The 20506-nt window shown below is 35.5% G+C and overlaps 1 protein-coding gene across 4 annotated transcripts in view; it reads right to left on the bottom strand.

The window, feature by feature from the left end:
* BBS9 (Bardet-Biedl syndrome 9) overlaps nucleotides 1–20506 on the bottom strand; it is a 285201-nt gene that overhangs the window by 120963 nt on the left and 143732 nt on the right. For 2 of the 4 annotated variants that reach the window (XM_064704873.1, XM_064704875.1), the window contains exon 21: nucleotides 20203–20425. In XM_064704873.1, coding sequence (XP_064560943.1) covers nucleotides 20203–20425 — 223 coding nt within the window. Of the gene's footprint in view, nucleotides 1–10723; nucleotides 10851–19978; nucleotides 20112–20202; nucleotides 20426–20506 lie in introns of those variants that run through there. The other 2 variants (XM_064704877.1, XM_064704876.1) reach the window with 2 other exon arrangements.

Genomic DNA, 20506 nt, shown 5'->3' with positions numbered 1-20506 from the left:
ATATTTTACTCCTATTCCTATTTAAAACAATTGTATTTCCAGGAGCACATACGTGAAATTTTCTTCCAGTTGAAGACTCAATAATGAAGACACATACATACAAGTATATGGTATATATGTGCCTACACACACAGATTTTGGACTTACTGGTGAAGGAAGAGCAAGTCCTCATTCCCTGCACTCAGAAGCTGAAGAGACTGAATGTCTGTGGCCTGGTTTACAGTGTTGTAACCCACAAGTTACAAAAGTGTTCCATCACACAAGCATAATGCAAAGTCCAAGCGAGCAGTCTTTGACTGATTCAGGGGAAGAAATAACTATTTATCGGCAGGGAGTTTACAGTATATTGGCCTAAACAAAACACTTAACAGGAGAAAGCTAAAAATGTAGGTAAGTGAAAATGTGATTTTTATCTTAGCTGTGAACAAGAAATATAGGACAATGCAACTTGCTGCATGGGCCTTGTTATGCTGGGGATTTTGGATGTTTGAGACAGCCTTGAGAGAACAGTAGTAAGACAGAAACAGTTGATGTGGGATCTATGCCTAATCCAGATGAGAAACTGAGTGAAATCAAATAAAAAGCACATGCATGCTAATGCATGATTCTGGGCTAGAGAATACAGGAACAAAACATGCTGACATAAGATGTGATATCAGATATGCTGTGGATAACAGAAGACAGTGGACTAGCAACTGGGATTAAAATGTAGGTACTGAAGAATGCATGTTGCTCAGAAAAGTAAATTAAATTGGTAATGTAATAATACTTCATAGCACTATTGTGATGGACTACTGAAAGAGAAGTACACAGAATTGGCCACTTCAGAAGGAATTGTTCACAAATTCATTTTTATTTTTTCATCCCTGAATAGAAACCATGGTGGTGAATTGTTCTGTTTATGAATAAGACTAAATTACCTTTTTCTAACACAGAAATGGAGTTTCTGAACAAGGGCTCTCTTTTCTTCCTTCCTTTCCAACCCCTCCAAATAGAAAATATAAGGAATAGAGGTCAAAACAGATACAGATTTATCTATTAGCATTCTCAAGTTATCCAATTATCTCTTATCTAATTATGAATAGTTATCCAATTCCTAGAACATAAATAAATTACTATTCTCTATCTATTCATTTATCTATCTAGTGATGAAATAAACATGGATAAAAGCATCCTCTTTAAAGTTATTGAAATAAACCAAGATCTTTCTGGTGGATTTATAAGAAAAACTGCATCTAGATACTTTGGGCACAAAAAATGTTTAGGAAATCAAAGCATTCATAAGGAAAAAAGAGAATTCTCTTTTTTAACAATACTGAAGTTCCCTTCCACAACTGAAAAACAACTTTTGCTGAAAATTCTTGCTTCTCTGTATATTACATCAAAGACAGCATTGTTTTAATTATTGGAAACTTCTACTTTCTCAGATGTACCTAAATATTAGATTTTTCCATAGTATGTAGAACATGTAAATAACACTGTCATGCAATTTAATTACTAAACATTGTTTAGTAATTAAAAATGGTTTTTTTAACACAATTATCAGCTATTACTTTTATTCATTGGACTGGGAGTTAAGAATCAATCCAATTATACTAACCTGTCATTGCTCCAACACTGCAAAAGGAAACATACACTACTTATATTTACTTTATTTTCACTAGTATTTAATACTTCATTCACTATATACTCCACTTAGCAAATAAATCCAATTATTACCTTGGTTAGCTTAACCTTCCACAACATTAAAGCCTCTGGGATTAACTTTAAGAGGAATCAAGAAAAGGCAACTTTGGCTCCACTAAGGATTATAATGCCATTTAATTAATTTAGTTTATTTGGAGGAAATGAGCATAAAACTGCTCATAATAATTTAAAATTGTATCTTATCCTATAGACAGAACTTTTTCCTTTGTTTACAGAAGTTCCTATTCAGAAAATTTTACTCTGCAAACTGTAGAATTTTATTCCTTCACTAGTATCACACCCATACTTATGCAAATCATGCAATTTTACTGAAGTCACTACCATTCAAATGGTTTGAACATGATACAACTGAGGGGTAAACAATTTTTCATAAATAAACATTTTATGTCATATCTCCTGCAAGCATTTTAAGAAGTAGCCAGGAGATTCATGTGCTTCACATGATAAACTTTAAATTAAATCAACTTTACAAAACTGCAAAGTATCTTTTGACCAAACACAAGGTATCTGAAGATCTGAAAAACCATGCTTCCAAAAATCTCTAATAAATGGGGAGAATCCTGGCACTGAACTTTTCAGAGAGGGGGAAGAGATTCAGTATTATTAATGTCATAAAATGAACTATATTTACAAGAAGATAATGAATAGTTAGGGAGAACTCTGTTCAAATTCATCTGCTTCCTTTTTTTGCCCTTTTTTTCTGTAAAAAGCAAGGTCTGCTTTTACAATAAAAATGCTATGACTGAAACAAAGTGGCTTTTTATATGAGAAAGCACAGGATTAACTGTTCTATTTCATTTTATTTAAAAGCTGACATTGCTGCTACTGTCTAAGATAATAAATAAAGTAAGTGACTGAGCAAGTGATGCTCTCAGACTGCTACTTTTATGCCTTATGCTTATTTAATTCTCTAGATTTTAAGGATCATCTTGTAGCTTGACCAGGACAAGGGCCTACTCATTTTTAAAACACACTGTATTTCTAAATGTGACTGGATACCCTGAAATCTGCTTAAGTACAAAGGGAAAATTGTAGGCAAAGAGGAGCCCCTTCCCTTCCCCACCAAATCACATTTTTCTTTGTTTGCACAACATCGGTACATGCTAGAGAAGTCTATTTCAACTTAAATATACATTTTGTAATGCTTATTTTAAATAAAATATAATTTTTGAGGAAAGTATACAAAGCAAGATAAAGGCTAAATTATGAAATATACTATTCCAAATATATTTAAATGCATTGGACAAATAATACAAAACTGGAGAGATCTTATGGCTTGCTTTGCCCAATCACACCAATCAAGAAAAAAAAGAGAGGAAACAAGTTTAGAAGTCCTGCCAGGAGCCTGCTCCAGGCCAGGCTCTCCATGGGGTCCCAAACTCCTTTGGGCACATCCACCTCCATGGGCTGCAGGAGGATGTGCTCCACCATGTACTCTCATGGCTGCAGGGGGACAGCTGGCCTCACCATGGTGTTCACCATGGGCTGCAGGGCAATCTCTGCTCCTGTACCTGGAGTACCCAAACCACCTCCTTCTCCATTGACCTTTGCATCTGCAGAGTTATTTTTCTCACACATTCTGACTCCTCTCTCCAACTGCAGTTTAACAGAATTTTTCCCTCCCTTCTTAAATACAAAATCCCAGGTGTGCTGCCACCACCCCTGATGGGCTGGGTCCGACCCAGTGATGGGTCTGCCCTGGAGCTGGCTGGCATTGGCTAGGTTGGATATGGGGAAAGCTTTTGGCAGCCTCTCAGAGAAGCCACCCCTGCAGCTCCCTGCTATCAAAATCCAACCAAGCAATACTGAATACACCTTTTTACAGAACTAGACCAAAAGAACATACTAGTATATCCCTTTTTCTAGGCTATCATCACTACTTGGTCTGGAAAGTCAGATATAATTTGAAATTGGTTTTAATTGTTTAAAGCCATTCTCAAAGCTAGGATTTTTCAAATGTTGATATGCTTTAAATCATTTGGTGGACTTTATGAAGCTACTGATTAAACTAACACCATGCCTGCTGCTTCTTCTATACTTCAGCAATGTAACTTTTCCTTTACTGGTGCTTTTTATAGTCCATCTTCTTCTTTAAACTATCTGATTAAATGGCACTGACTTACTAGCTATACTTTCTCTACTTGTACATTACTTGAAAGAAACTAACTAGGCCAAAAACCTGTATCTGAGTGGCAAACCAAAGACCATCTAAAAATATGGCATCCAAAGGCCATCACTGTAGGTTGACCTCACACCCATAATATGTGATATCAACTTCTTTTCACAATTCATTAACAGCATAAGTAATCTCTTAGTGCCCACAACTGTGGGCTATCTGAAGTTATTCTAAATATTTTAGAGTCAAATTTACTACAAACACTATTATCATACATTGTCCTCTTCATGTCATTGGGCAGAAGAAGTATTCAATATGAAAAAAGAATTACATCATTTTGACTGACGGGTTGGGGGTATTTTGGACTTGATACACACTTTTACTCCAATAGCAGCAAAATTCCTGCAGACCTGGGTAAGATCAGAACACCTTCACAAAAAGCAGTAACTTGATGGGGGACAATTTCTATAAATAAACAACACCCATGAAAAACCCCACAAACAAAAAAAAATCCCACGTAAACATCTTGCTTCTTAATTTCCTTCCATTGAAAGTCTACGTTCATATAGAGAATTTGTTGTACAGCCAAACTTACTGCGGCATTATGATTCTCTTCAATTAATCTTCTCTCAAGATTACTGAAGCATGCTAGGTTGTCTCAGCTCCTCTCCATAAAATAAGCTTAATGACCTCAAACAAGGAATAAATAAAGGCCAAGGATACATTTCATTGGTAAAAAAGTGTTCTCTACCCCTTTGCTTTAATCTGATCATGACTACAACACCAAGTGAAGCAGAGCAATGGTAGGCTGTCAGAGTGTAAGACTGCACATTGAAGAGTCAGTGTTCCCTCTGAACATGGTCAAAGCACTTCTTGACTCTGTTCTTTTCTGCAACTTCAAGCTTTGAAAGTGATTTCACATCCAACAAACAGTTCCCTGCAGGCCAATGAACTTTCTTCCTCGTTCAAAATTTATGAAATCAGATGAGCATGTAGAATGCAACTCATCACTCAACATTCTGAGTATATGACAATAAATTAGAGGTTTTCAAAGCCTTGAGAAAGATTATCCTAATTAATTTTAACAGATGAATTCAGGATTAACTTAAAATAAAATATTATATTATTGTTATTAAGCATGACATCACTGACATTAGAACACTAGCTATACTTTGTTCATGTATAGAAAAAAATGTTAGAAATGCTAAAAAAGAAACTCCATTGGCTAAATATAGATTTTCCCTTTCCAAGTGACCCAGAACTAAAAGAGAAATTGGAAAAGACATTGTCTAGATAATGATTTACCTAAAGAGAGTTACTGAAATCCAGCTCCAGTTTCCGTTATATAGCCAAACGGCCTGCAGGTATAATATCTTCAGCTGGCACCAGGCTTAATGCTTTTTTTATTGATCTGCCATGGCTTAAGTGCACACATAGGATATGGATTGTTAAACAATTCTTGTTATCTATCACCGATTATGGAAATATAATACATCTTGCAGTAGCATCTGCACTCTCTCTAACATGAAATGCTACTTAAAGCAAACTGTCCATTTTATCCTGTGAACTCTATCACTTGTGGGGGTTTTGTATACCATTAAATGCCTGAATTTGTTAAGTACCAATTGCACAAAAAGTCCTCTCTGTTATAGCCCATAGCATTAGTGATAAAGTATCATTAGATTCTTTGCATTTGATTTGCAACAAATGTAACATATAATTATAACTGAAAGTAAGAAGTACTTTCAGGTTCTTTCTATTTCCTTCTCTTCCCCAATTGATCCTTACCTTCTTCTCCTTTAAAGATTTCAACTAATTTGTGGGATTTGTTCAAGTCAGTCTTTGCAAAGGGTTTGGGACAGCTATTAATACAGCATGCTGAGCGTTTCCTATTTGGTGCTCAGTAAGAATTAATAGAAATAAATCAATGCATTTTCATATTTTCTTTATACTTTTATACTCAAGTCTCTGTACTTGTCACAGAGACAAGAGTATAGCAGTGCCATCAGAGCATCAGAGTTATAAGGAAAAATGAGGCTTCTGCAGTCCTCTAGTTTTTTCCTCCCAACAAATAATTCTGTAGTTGCGTTTTCCTTTCTACTAAAATCAAATTTGCAAAAAGCTAAAGAAAAAACAGCCTTCTGTACCTTCCCTTTGTCCAAACACTGAAAAAAGACCCACCTGACGTGAATTCAGACTATGAAGGTACTTTTAAAAGAAGTCCACTTCAGGGTTCACTGTGATGCATTCTGCTAAGTTAAATTATCAAACACTAGACAAATGTTAGAACAGTAACAGAGAACTGTCAAATAAACAGGAGAAATCCTGACTAAATTAAGTCAATGGCAAAACTCCCAGTGGCTTCAACGGGGCCAGTATTTCATCCTTATCTTGTTGATCAGAGCAATTATTTCACTGTTCAGAAGGACCAGACTGCTGCATCTGCCAAGAATTTCTTAAAGCAGCCTACCATGGTGACTCTTAATGGTGTATACCACTATAACTATTCCTTTTTCATTCTACTAAGGTAAATTCTTCAACTGGCAAAAATATGACATGATAAACAGCACCCACAACAAAGATCTTTCCTTCTTACTAGCCAATGTGTCAGACATAATAAAGCTCTCCTTAGCATAACCTTAGCACAGGTCTGCAGACAAATGATTATCACTCCCTTAACACCTACTCCCAAACGCTGATGGTCAAGCCTGCTAAAGTGGTATACCTGCATTAAATAAGAATGATTTGACCCAAACAAATGAAATCCTTTCTTGGTTTGGCAATGTTTTACAAAAAAAAGCTTCCTATTTTACAGTGAATCGCAAAGTATACACTGGAAGGAATATCTTTTACATACCATGGACCCAAATTCACAGTAGATTAAGTGTGAGTAGTACAACTGAACACTTCTTCTATTTCTTCACAAGGTTTACAATACACACTGTAACTACACTAACCAAAATTATGTCATACAATGTAGACACAATCCAATACAATCCAATAGCCAGAGAGAATCAATTTATCCACATGAGAATCAATTTCACGCTAAGCTAGAAGAAAACTGGTTTTAACATGCTGCAAAAAATGACCAAAACCAAAGCTCTTTTTGACAAAGACACCAGTGTTTTTTATTTGAAAATATTTCAGAAATCTGTTGTAAAATTGTACAAGCATTTTTCCCTTGATAACTAATTAAATGAAGTATCCAAGCACAACTGCTTCATTTTTTCTCCTCAGACTGGGATATAACTGCAAAGCATTAATTCTGCCAATGCAGCTCCTTTGTAGGAAAACATGGCAGATGTTTACTGCCAAAGGCATCATAAGAACTTGTCTTACTTTCAGAAGGACTTTTAATCACAGGAGCATAAGAAAATCCTGTCTGTAACACATTTATGACCCTTTCTAGATCTTAACATCTTTAGCTATTTCATCATATCTGGCTGGAGTCTATTTTACATTACTCCATAGAATCTCCCCCATCTCAACTCAACAACTTTCTGGTAAAATGTAACCAGACTCAGGATATCTAACATAATTTATTGTGCTAACTGAAATCTCCTGCCTAACTCCTGTCACATTGTTCCATTTTTTATTAACAATCTGATTCAAATGAGAATGTCAGTTCATAACTTCATTTAAGCATCTCTGAACAGCAACCTAATACCCCTAATGACTACTCTAGTTACAAGAAACCTGCTCCATTTTAGAGAAAATAAAATCAAGTCATTCATATCTATTTAAACAGATTTTAAGATTGGAAAGTCTGATCATTCAACAAGATTTTACCCTGAAATGTCCTCCACAAATCCCTATATGTAATTCAAGCATCCATTTATTTATAAGCTGGTTTCAAGAAAGTCACCAGCAATTATTTTCACTTTAAAACCCCTCAGTTTTGACTGAAAAGTTTATTTGAAAAAAGCACTAGAAGAAACACATGCCTATCAATACTGATAGAGTTTTAAGATAATTACAAAAGATTTCTCAATGCAGCCATAAAATTTAATATAGTTCAGCACCACATAACTTACATTAAAAAGGTTGTTCATAATATTTATTACCTCTAGCTGCACTATTTCTGCTCACCCATCCATTTGAATTGAGGCATCCTTCATCATCCACATACATCAGACCTTCTCTTTGATCTCTAATGGTAAATTTAAAGGCTGAGTAAATGTTCTTTGAAACACAGTGTGGCACAGCTGTTTATTGTTACATAGAAGACAGTAAGTCATTAAAATCGAAACTCAATTAAAACAGTGGAACATCCCCCTAATCATTTCCCAACTTTGAAGTAATACCCTTTTTGGTGATATCTCTAATTTACAGTTAACTAGTTTTCTTAAAGTGGAATAAGTCAAGCTTTGGTTAGGGTCAGAATTAATAAAGTACATCTTTCATCAAAAGACAGAGCTCCTGGCAGGGCACCCTGCTGTGGTATTTGCACTTAGAACATGCAGCAAACACCCACCAGATATGCAGCCTACCATGATAATCGCATGAAACTCATCAAGCCTGCAGTTTTTACCAGTTTGCTGAAGACTTTTACAATCCTAAAAAGAAAACTTCAGCATTATGTAGCTAAATACATGTCACTTTTCAATTAGTTCTTTAGCAATATTCTAATTAGTAGAGGGTGAGCTAAGTCTTTGTCGCAAAGTGTAACTGAATGTAAACAAAACCTTAAGGATTCAAGCTTATGAACTCCTTCCTTTTGCGTTCTTGTTATCATCAGTCTTTGTGGTTCAGCCAGGACATAATTAGGAAAAAAAAAGTATTATTTTTAACAATTTTTAAATCTGCCAGAGTCATGAAGCACCGCATATGCTTGATTTGATGACATTTTCCAGCTCAGATATCAGATCAAATTCTTAGGGATGGGCAAGTCTGAATAAACACAGGGGCAAGGGACACATGAATTTACGGACCTTCATTTACCACAGGAACATTAGCTGAACCACTGATAGCAGGCTCACGAATAGACATAACAACTGACTGCTCACAAAAAGCAAAACAGTCCTAAACACACTCTCATTCTTTAAAAATTCAGAAAAATAAAAAAAAATCTGCAAGCTTAATACTGATGATACACAGCTTTGTAACAATGTCAGGCATTTAGATTCAAGATGCTGCCCTTTTTCTCCCTAAGAAAAATCCATCAAGACCATGGGGGTGCAATTCACAACGTTGCTACTGAGGAACATTGACTGTCATTCTCAACCCAAGTTGCTGCCTTAAAATGGCACTATTTAATCCTTAGGCTGCTATGTAAGGGTATGAGTGATGCTGGCCAAGGCACAGGCTGTGTCTCATGCTCTCTAAAACACAGCATGTCCAATCACATCTACCTCCAAGTCTGGGATGCAACCACCCAGAGGCACTGAAAACCACCCTACATCACCAGATGGAGCTGGCTGGGTAACATGTTCCCTGAAGTTCAAGAGCTCTCTCACAAATTAGTGCAGTTAACCTCAGGGAATAATTCTTTAATTGCAGTGTAGCTTTCCACTGCAGAAAAGAAAAAAGCAAAAAAGAAAAAAAGAGCAAAAAAAAACCCAAACACCAAAACAAAAAGAAATCATTCATTAGTACAGACATCCCTGGCTCTGTGAAACTCACAACCCAAGAAAATTTTTGCTCAAGTTATATTCAAGCTGCAGTTTAAAGCTTTGTTAACATACAGTTACGCATTTTAAAAACAATCTACTAGTACAGAGTTGGTCATGCTTAAACTAAGACCCAAGGAAATTTCAGCTTCAAATGTTAAAATCACCCTTTTACCTAAAGTTAAAAGATCTTTAAAACTATTTTTTTGTTTCAGAAAAGCACTGGGAACTTTCCTGCATGCAACTCAAAACCAGCTGTACTTTGCAAGTAAAAACTTTCCAAGTGCCTGGCTTTCTGCAGATTTTTGGCAAATCTGTTTGAAAAATTGAAAAGTGGGGGCCTGAGCCAAAGCTTACTGAAGTCTATGGAAAAACTCCCACAGATTTCATCAGGATTTGGATTAGGCTCTGAAAAAGTCTGAAGTAATTGAAAAATCAGTTCTGTATGTATAAAATATGAAATTTTCACTAGGTTTAGATTTATTGGACTGCTTTATGGTAATGTGGAAGAGCAAATACACTGTAAATGGTGTTAGTGATGTACATATAGTTTTACACTGCTAATTCACCACAGAGTTCCACAGACTTGTACATGTTACTTACACTACATGTACACTACATTCCAACATAATAGAAATGATGAAATCAATCTTGCATACACAAACCCCTTCATTTTAAAGTGACTTAAATATTAAAAATAGCATTAATATCTTTATTGTTCAAGTGGGTTTTTATTTTTTTAAACTGAAGCCCAAACATTCACTTAATGTTTCTAAACCAAAGATTAAACAGACCTTCAAGAGCTGTAAGACAAATTCAGTGATAACATACATAAAAAAATAATTACGCAAACAACTATCTCATTCTGGTCACACTTGCTTAGGGCAGTTTATAATAATGTAACACCAGCAATTTCAGCAAAGGTGCACCTAACTTATGGCAGCATAAGAGAATTGGGTTAACTCAACCTAAATGAGCCAAAAAAGCAAGAATAGCAAATGAAAAATAAATGGATTGTGCTACCTGAAATACTAGTCACGACATATCCTGATGCGTAAGCAGTTGCATCTCTGCTTGACTGAAGGATGCTGCTGCCCATCAGAAGAAACTGAATAAGTCATTACACTTGACATATCCTGCTTCATTCATCTGTATCATCTCTCTGCTTATAACTACTTGTGGATGGATAATTTGCCATGGTTGTACTTAAAGGTAGACAACCCCAGTAACTTTTTGGTGGTCTTGTCCAGATAGGGATTGCAAAGGAAAAGTAATGTCATGCAAACTGCAGAGCTAATTATGGTCTTCAAATGCCTGCAGCTCATGTACAAATACCAGCACACTTCATCATATAAGCTGCTCTCACAGGCTGTTCTTCAAACCTCACAGGAAACAAAAGCTTAGACGAACCAAGAAACCTGGTAAGTGGAAATCCAAAGACTAACTAGACATACAAGACTGAATCTTCATTAATATCATACCTTAAATAAAATTATTATGCTACATATTTAAAATCTGGCTATATTTTTTTAAATGACAATATTTGTAGCCTCTAAAAATAACTATCCAGATTTCAGGTTTAATTTTTTTCTTACCTGCTATTATTGAATCTTCTGCAATGGAAGGTCAGAGACTGTACACTTTTCTCCATTAGCAATACTTTTTCCATCGTTTTGAACAACTACTTTATTAATGCAGATTTTAGAAGTTTATTTTTGCTTGTGGTCTCTAATGGTTTCAAACAACACAGAAAATAAAGTCCAGTGACAAGCAGGATCATTAGGGGAAATTTTTTCAACTGACAATTATTTTCACCAAAACCTTACCTCAACATTTTGAATCATTTGTGACCACTTATACCTAAGTAGGACATATTAAAATTTAATTTCAACGCAAAGAGCCAGCAATAGAAGCGTGCACACCAAGGCACTAATGTGTTGATCCAAACTCTACTTAGTTGAGGCAAGTTGGAATTGCAATACTGCCAACTAAATTTCACAGAACCACAAATGAATGAATCCCAAATCTCAAGAGGGATTTCTTTTTTATTCATTATGCATGACATTTTCCTCTTTAAATTATTCATTTTTTAAAAAATGTTATTGCTTTAGCCTTCTTAACCTTTGTACTCCTTTCCCCTGTGGTTTTTGCCAGCTGTAATATCAATTGAGGAGGGGAGATGTTCTAAACAACATAATAAAAACCTTTTCACAACCCTACAAAAAAATGTGTCTTGCTACTCTTCCATCTTATTTTTCCCCTTTTCACAACACTGTAACTTGGATTGCCCTGAGGAAAAAAAAAAAAAAAAGCTTATATTTTCTATCAGTGCTTTCATTTCAATTTAAAAAAAATATTTGAATGCTTTACCATTATTTATATAATCCCTGAAAATTAACCACTTGGGGAAATATCATTTGAGTCCTGCAGGGTGCTGAAAGTTGACCAAGTGAATTAAAATTAAAGACCACCTCAGACATTGTTCCCTACTGTCTTCCCATGTCTGACATTCAGAGTTCCTGCTTTCAGTGTGCTCACCTGAAACAAGCCAAATGATGCAAGAACAGGCTGCAATGTGTAGTTAGGCTCACCACAATCTCTTAATCTGTGTTTTAATAGCAAAACACCTAAAAAAAAGTGCACATAGGAGCTACGACAAGACTGCAAGGCATGTTTGAACTCTGTTTATACATGGGTATTACAGTATGACCTTAGGAACATCACTGGTCTCCTGCATAGTTCAATTTTCCTTTCCATATAAATAAATGACCGATGTTACTAAAGCAATAGAAATAAAAGTTTTAAAGAGCTAACGAAGTTACAATGGAAAGAAATTACAAAGAGTAAAGATCCACATCAGAGAGCCAAGCAATCAAGTTTCTGGCTCCACTAAACTGTTCTTAAGCTGTTCTTCAGGAACCACAAAAACTTGTTGCTGTAAGCTCTCCCAAAATTCTCCCTAATGACTTGCTACTCCCCTTCCTTTTCACTAAATCAGCTTTATGGGACAAGGGAAATATTTTAGTCTCAAAAACAGAACCCAAACAATTAGTTTAAAATGTTTGATATATTACTATTCATTTATTTCTAGGCTTTTATATCAAGGTAGAACTGTCCATTGTGAACAGCTGATAATTTTCTGGAGAAATCTTTTCAACACAAAGAACTAGAAGCTGAATTAAAGCTGCAGCATTGCATCATGTTCCATTATAGAGTATATCATATCTCATTGTTAGCTCACCCAACACAATTTAACAGGAGTATATGACAATGCCAAGGGCTGCAAGGGTCAGAGCAACTTTGCTCTTATGATTCTTATGTGATTATCATTGCAATTAGATGGAGAGAACAAAGTCATGCTTAAATTGGCACAACAGTTCAGCCATGCAGAGCTGCACAAATTGGACACAGAAGCACACAATGATTACACTGTTTATGGATTTAGTCTCTGTTACGCCTTTGTCAAACCTTGTAAAAATCTCCCTGCCTGATAGATCCAGACTGGTACCACAGGATTTCCCCTGCAGTTACTGCTTTGGGGGCCCCAGTTTGACAGCTGACCAGAAAAGATCTTCCTACCCTTTGTTGCCACCTCTCCCTGTCAGACTCATTTACTCCCTTGGGTGGCTAGTGGGGGTACTTGCTCCAGCTATCACAGTGCAAGGACTCTGCATGGAATTGCATGGACATCACAGGGCACAGGATGGAGAAGGAAACCAGTGAAGCAAAATGTAGAAAGGAGAAATACAGAAAACAATTGAGGAAAACCAGAGGGGGGGGAAAAATGAATCAGAGCCATTCAGGTAGCCTTACTTGAAGGAAGAACTAAAAGGAGAAGACAGTACACATTTTACCAAATGTACGTTTACTTTGAGGCAGTATGAAAAATATGGGAATTTCAAAAATACTTATACAGTGATGATAGATCTGTTTTGGTTTCAATATAAGTAGTACACAACTTTTCAAACTGCAAATATACATTAACTTTCAAAACAGCTAAATAGAAGTTTTGAGCATTTAAGAAAATGAAGAACAATGAATACAATTCTTCAGTAATACATAGCCACACTTTATATACATATTAAATAAATTTAGCCAGCAAATGTAAAACAATCTTACTATCTTTCTATTTAAGTGAGGAGTTCAGTTTTATATTATACATTAAAACAATTTTTCACTGACTGCAAAAAACCCACTTCCCAGGGAAATCCACAGTTATTTAATTGATCAACCCGTATGATTTTAAGGAAGTTAGAAAAGATGAATTAGAGTTTGCCTTACAACAGTTAAAGTCACTTAATGTCAATTTCATATTTCAGGGCCTGTGCCAAGATACCTGTAGGAATTAATCGACACGTTATAATGTGCTTTGGGGAGTAAAAGCCTCCAGGTACATTTAAGAAAAAAGTCCTTAGCAAAGGGATTTTCAATGAGAAATAAGCACTATGACTAAGGTTTAGATTTCCTGAATACAAAGATACTTACTTATGTCCTTTAGACACTGTTGTAAATGCTACTTGAATGGAAGCAGGCAGGGAAGAGTGGAAACAGGTGAGGGGTACTACGATAAAGATGGGTAAAATGCTGAATCTAATTTGATCAATGACCACCAGTTTCATCAGTCAGCACTGATCAGTGCTCAGGTCTACAAAATCCTTTCAAGTACTTTCAACAACCTTTGTGAATACTCTTCATTACAAAGATTTATTAAGCAGTCCTAAAAATTGTTATGAATACCCAGTATATTAAAACTAAAATAAGAAAAAAAATGTAAAAACATTATTTTAAGGGTTACTAAAGGAAAAACAAAAAAGTAGTTCAATATTTTATTCCTACAGAAAATATATGGAAAATATCTTAAGTGAGAATCATACTTCATTATGGACTACAGTCTTCTGCAGAAATAAACAGCACTGGACTTTCTCACATCAGTGAGAAACAACCCATATTTTTTTATACACTTCTTTGCACCCCATGAGGGACTACACAAAACTGACAATGCATCATGGTCTCAAGCTCAGGAAAAGATCTCAAACCATGCTCTGTCAGCCTCACATGGTTTTTCTAAGTATCTGCTCATGGTTCAAAAGCATTGTCTGGGCCTCAGGGCAACTTCTGCATCTGTGCCTTCTTCAGGCTACTTGAAATTCCAACTGCATGATTCTAACTTCTCCAGGGGGAAACAAGTTGCTGTAATTGCTACCAAGATAACGTTACAAACACAGACTGGAAACTGCGTGAGTACAAATGGAAGCCACTACATTTTTCAAGATATTCTGAATTTAAGTCTCTTAAAGCTGGAGAACTTGACTTAGACTCCATGTTCTCTTCCACTAATGACCAATGAAAAATTCATAATTAAGGGTGTAATAGAGGAATTTACAACTACAAAAATCCTATTTCTTCAGATCAAACCATTATTAGTCTTTCTTCAGATACATTCAGTGTATTAAGGACTTGCTGTAATATTTATGTCTAATTCTCATATATAGATTAGTATTACTCTCCCAGGATCTCAAATCCACATGTTTTTCCAATTAATACTAACATTCTCCCCAAGTTTAATAGCATGTAAACAGAGAGTTCCTTAAGGAATATGACACATTCTGTTTCATCCCAGTTTTCCAGTGAAGAAAACAGCTTTCAAAGGGGCAGTATTCACTCTTAAATACTACCACAAGATTTTGAAAACAGGTTTTTATAAGCTTATGCAAGGAAAAGAAACCCTAGAAAAATTTGTCTTCCAAAGTATGAATCTAGATTCTGGATGCATATATATACTTGATGTGGTAAAGAACATTGCCTTTAAAGCTTGCATTTACCCATTCATAATCTAAATGGTAGAACCATTATTATACAAAAAATTATAATCAACTTGATAAATTAAAAACTAGGAAAACAAAATATCTAGTCAAGTAAACACCACCATGCTGATTCTGTATAAATACAGAATGGGAAACATCTGGTTAGGAAACAAATTTGTAGAAAAGGGTCTTGAAATTAAAATAGAGCAGAGTGCAGTACGATATACTTCCTGCACAGACTAAAGGAAAAGTATTCCACTTTGGTAAACAAAGAGCAAGACGAAAAATCATTCATAAAAAGAATGCTAGCATTTTGTCACAATTAGCATAAAAGAAAAGTTACTAGAGGAATTGCACTAAAACATTCCAAAGTTTCAAACAATTAAAGAACATCATTAACTGCCAGCTCCACTTTCAATATTCACAATAAAACACACTGATTTGCAGGAAAAATCATACATATCAAACATTAGGAAAACCTTCCAACAATGACACTAAACTATTATAACAGCCATCAAGATATTGTTCAAGGTGTTTATGAGTTCAGATAAACTCTGACATTGATGTTCTGAATCCCTTAACCCCATTGCAATACAAAGGGAAAACTAGATGGGCAGTCATCTTGCCTTCTAGCTCTAACTTCATGTAACTTTCAAATATTCCACTTACACAAAACTATTTATAAGTTTCATATTTCAAAATATTTATCCTTTTCCTTATAATTTCAGTTCTAAGGATTCAGCCATCTGGGCAGATTACAGTCTTTGGCATTCCACAGATTTCAGCAATGGAGATCAGTAATTGACTTTTTGGTTAAATAACATTTTTTTCTACTGCTCCAGTTATACTTAACTATGTGAGTAAATCATGCTAAAACACAGTACAATGATTTCCTAACGAAGTCAAGAGATAAAAATTACTGAAGTTGAGTTAGAAAAAAACAAGGCAGAAGAAAAAGGATTCTCTAAAGAAAAATAAGGTCCTTATTTAAAATTCCTTGCTTGAACAAAGCCTTGAACTAATACAGGCAGTATTTGCACACCTCATCAGGAACTATCACAGGAAAAGCAGGATAGCATTCTAGCCAAAGATTAACTGAGCTTCCGAAAATATGGGTAGAGCAATATTGTAAACAGGCCTCCAATGAGACTGACATCTAAACAAGTCTTCAAATACCCACACTTTATACTCATCAAGGTTTTAAAAGCAATCCTGCACAACACACAAATATTATAAGAAACCATTAAAAGCTACGGAATTAATTCACTGCAGGTCATCAGGATATATGCTATAAATTCTCACACCCATTAAACTCAATACATGACAATGTGGGTGGTCTACAGCACCTTTCCAAGCACTTCCCTGGCACTGACCCACACTTGGGGCTGGCACCAGGCCTTTAGCCCCTCACCGTTCCTCTCATCCAGCCATTTATGCATTGCCAAAGGCAACACAGTACATGATATGGCCTGATGTGGTTTACAGCTATAATCATTTTTAGCCAATTGATTCTGATTCAATTTTAATCACCCATATAAGAACATCTTACATACTGGAAAACTATCATGCCCCTCCTGAAATTTCTCTTTATTTTTCCCTCAGAAGAAACAAAACTGAACTCTATTCAATTTAAGGCTTTCCTTAAATTGTGCTCCCTGTGAATTCTACTCATGAAGAACAGAAAGAAATACATATCTCCTCATTAAAAGCCATATGACTACAACCCAAAGTTGGAATTCACCTTTAGTGGAAACATATTGCTGTCTTCTTCTCAGTTGATGGCCCAATTTAATCCCACAAGCCTATCCTATGGCAATAGCACTTGCAAAATTACTTGTCAAATTTTAGTTTGTCAGATTGTTACTTGCTAGAGTCCTTGGCGCTTGCTTCAACTGAAAATTGTCTTAATAACTTTAGATCCTCCCCTAATTTATCAAGATCAGAATTATTGCTCTCTCAATATGCCTCAAACTAGTGCAAGCTTGTTGCAAAGCCACAATTTTAACATTCATGCCCATATTCCATCAGCGAAGCTATTAAAGAAAATAGTGAACAAAACCAGACCCAGGACAGACCATGGTCTACCTCTAACATATACTCTTGGATTAACTACAAATATTGACAACTACCTTTCAAATAGTTACACACTTCAAGGTAATCATCAGCTTTTTAATGTGGCTTCAGGCAATTTCTCTAGATTTCAGGGTACACCATCTTGAACATATTAAATATAACTTCTAGAAATTGAGCCTACTGCTACAGTGCTGCAATACTAGAAGGGTCCTAGGCACTTTAAAAGAAATTTTTTTAAAAGTTGATTACTATGGAAAAAGGGGTTTTCATCATTAAGAAAAAGAATGGTCTTAAGAAAAACTGGTATTGAACAAAATCCTCAAACTAATGCTCACGACCCTACTGAATAATTATGGGACCATCTTTGGCTTGGAGCTTAAACATCCTGAAGAAATTGCCCCTACATTACCATCCAGTATTGCACCATAAATCCTCAGATACAAATACAATTCTCTGTCTCCCTCTCCACACGTGGTTCTACCTTGTTCACCTGTACCTATTCCAGTTCCCTCCTCTAAGGACTGGGAAAAGGAGTTTCTCTGTTTTCTAGGCATTATCAAAGAGCTCTTGACTCAACAGCACAGATATTTGGTGTACTGCTTTCCCTTTATAATAAGGCACACAATTTCTTCCATGTGTAGAGACAACAGGTGCTTTTAGCTGGACTCAACAGTGAGCCAAAATTTTTTTATTATCCCTACTAACAGCACTGTTTTCATATTGAGGACTGGTCCTGAGCACAGGAATTCATTTCTTTTAGTAAATCTAACCAGGCAAATGAATTCCAGAAATGTACCTGGAGCACTCCAACCGCTAATGAAGAACCAGTACAGGCACAGAGCTAGTTCTGAAACAAAGACGAGATACAAATCACATTGCCAGCCTCAACAGATCTGCTTCTAACAGACCACATTACTTGCCAAGGTAGAGATGGCCAGAGAAAACCTGAACAGGTGACAAGACAAACAAGTTTAAAAAGTGTCAGTAAAACCTTTATTCTCACAAAGAAGTTCTAAGTTTTCTCCGTCTGTTCAAAGACACAGTTTCAAATCACACAGCAAATCCTGCTGGAGGGTAGCTATTTAAATACTGTGCTATTCTGAGCATTTGACAGAAGTATTTCTCTCTAATGAGCTTCTCATTAATTAAGATAACATTTCTTAGTTTCAACCTCTTTCAAAAATTATATTTTCTCAACAGTTAATGAGTAAATGCAAAGACTATCCAGAGCAATATTTCTTCTAATTTGTTTATAATATTTACAAATTTTACTCCTTTCCTAAAAGGCTCATAATCTAATTGCATAACTCCTTGAACTCAATAACACTAGTCAACTAAATAGGAAGAAGTGAATTTCTTTACTAAATCAATTCACCTTATTAGCTTAGGTGGAAAAAGTTAAACTGCAGCTATTCACACCTTTTCAAAATTCTTAGAAGAAAAAACAATGGTTATATAATCAAAGTTCAACAAATTAAACGCCCTTTGCACATATTTTAGTCTTGCAAAGAAATACTAGCAGAAATGTGTAAAGCCAATATGACACTTACTTATTCTGCCTCACTTCCTTACTTCACATGACTATGAGTCTGGTTCCAGATATGACAAGAGTATAACACTAAAGTAAATTAAAATATGTTGGTAGAATTTCTACCACTGCATAGTCTGCAGCTGTTTTACCAGATCATTTATAGTGGCACATGCAAAGGAGGGCCACACATAACAAGGACTTTTGAGTTGTTGAAACATTATACAGACCATATTATATTAAACAAGAATTTAATTATTCTTCATAATATAAGAAAGCAAAATACTGATAATCAAGATACTGCCCTAACATAACCCCAATCTTTATCAAAAACAATATCCATATAGCCAACAAAACAAACTCCTAGGTTTAAGCATGATGCATATATAAAATACAAGCTTTTCCTTACATATGTGAAGACTGCTGTAGGAGAAGGAAGGCACTGAGGTCAAAGACCATAGTGATATTATGGTTTTGGAGATTATGAAGCTGAACAAGCAGCCAATCCAGATCTGGAGCAGTAAGATGGGGAAAAAATACAACTTTCCAAGTCACCAGGAGTATCTGATGTTTACTAAGTCTACCTATCTCACTGGAGGAAAACAGCAGGAAGAAAATGTCTTGCAACAGTACAAAGATGCTAAACTCCAGACTCTACAGAAAGAATGTAACTTTACTCCCACTATAACTAAAAAGTCAGAATACAGAAAAGGACATTAACAAAATTTCCCTTAAAAATAGTAATCCCTTGACAGTCACGTAAATTATTGTGAAATCTTGCTCACATTCTTATTCTATATGGGAAATAATAGATACTCAAATTAGTTTCATCTTCAATTTCATGTTTTCTGTGAGATACCACACAGCTAACTAGTACTTTCTAAAGTTACAGATTTTTAATTTAGTGTTATTATTACTTCATTATTTATCATATGGATATGCCATAAAGCCATTAATACAAATACATTCATTTCTTTATCCAGAAAACAGGACTTTTCACTCCTCCTTTTTTCATCACATTAGAAACATACACATGCAGATTCACATGCACACATCCAATTGAAAAGTACAAAGAAATAAGTGATAAGAGTTTTCAGTATAAAAGTGACCATCTGTGTTTCATTTGCTACATTACTGTGCATATTGTGTAAGAGCAATAGTAAGTGTTGAATAGAATAAGAAAACTTGAAACTTGAAATTATCTTATTACCTAAGTCATTCTACTTGTCAGTGACACCAACAGTGTTTAGTTCCCACAATCAATGGAAAACAAACTGCCAAGAAAATAAAACATGCATAATTTTTAGCTTTAACATGCAAATAAATACTTTGGATTCTGAACATTCATGAGCTTCATGTCTTTACCTGGCATGGCAGCAGCTGGCTGAGTGGCCGAGTCCGTACTCAATGAAAGGCGGCCGCCTTTGGCCAGTCTATCACAGAAAAGGGTGATGTTCTTCTTCAGTCTGCTGGTATCTTTGGGCATGGACAACTGGCTGCTGAGAGTCAGGGCCTGCTCCTTGGAGCTCTTTGATAAACAAGTTCTTAATAAGTAAGAGACTGCAGCATCCACAGTTTCCTCCCAACCCTGTATTAGAGAAAAGGAAATTAAATAAAATTAGGTGAACTGCATTATGATATATCATATTATAAATAAGGTAACAAATCA

Source organism: Zonotrichia leucophrys, chromosome 2, assembly GCF_028769735.1.
Source record: "Zonotrichia leucophrys gambelii isolate GWCS_2022_RI chromosome 2, RI_Zleu_2.0, whole genome shotgun sequence".
NCBI lineage: Eukaryota > Metazoa > Chordata > Aves > Passeriformes > Passerellidae > Zonotrichia > Zonotrichia leucophrys.
The sequence above is the reverse complement of the archived record's forward strand: the minus strand, read 5'-3'. Positions and strand labels throughout refer to the sequence as shown.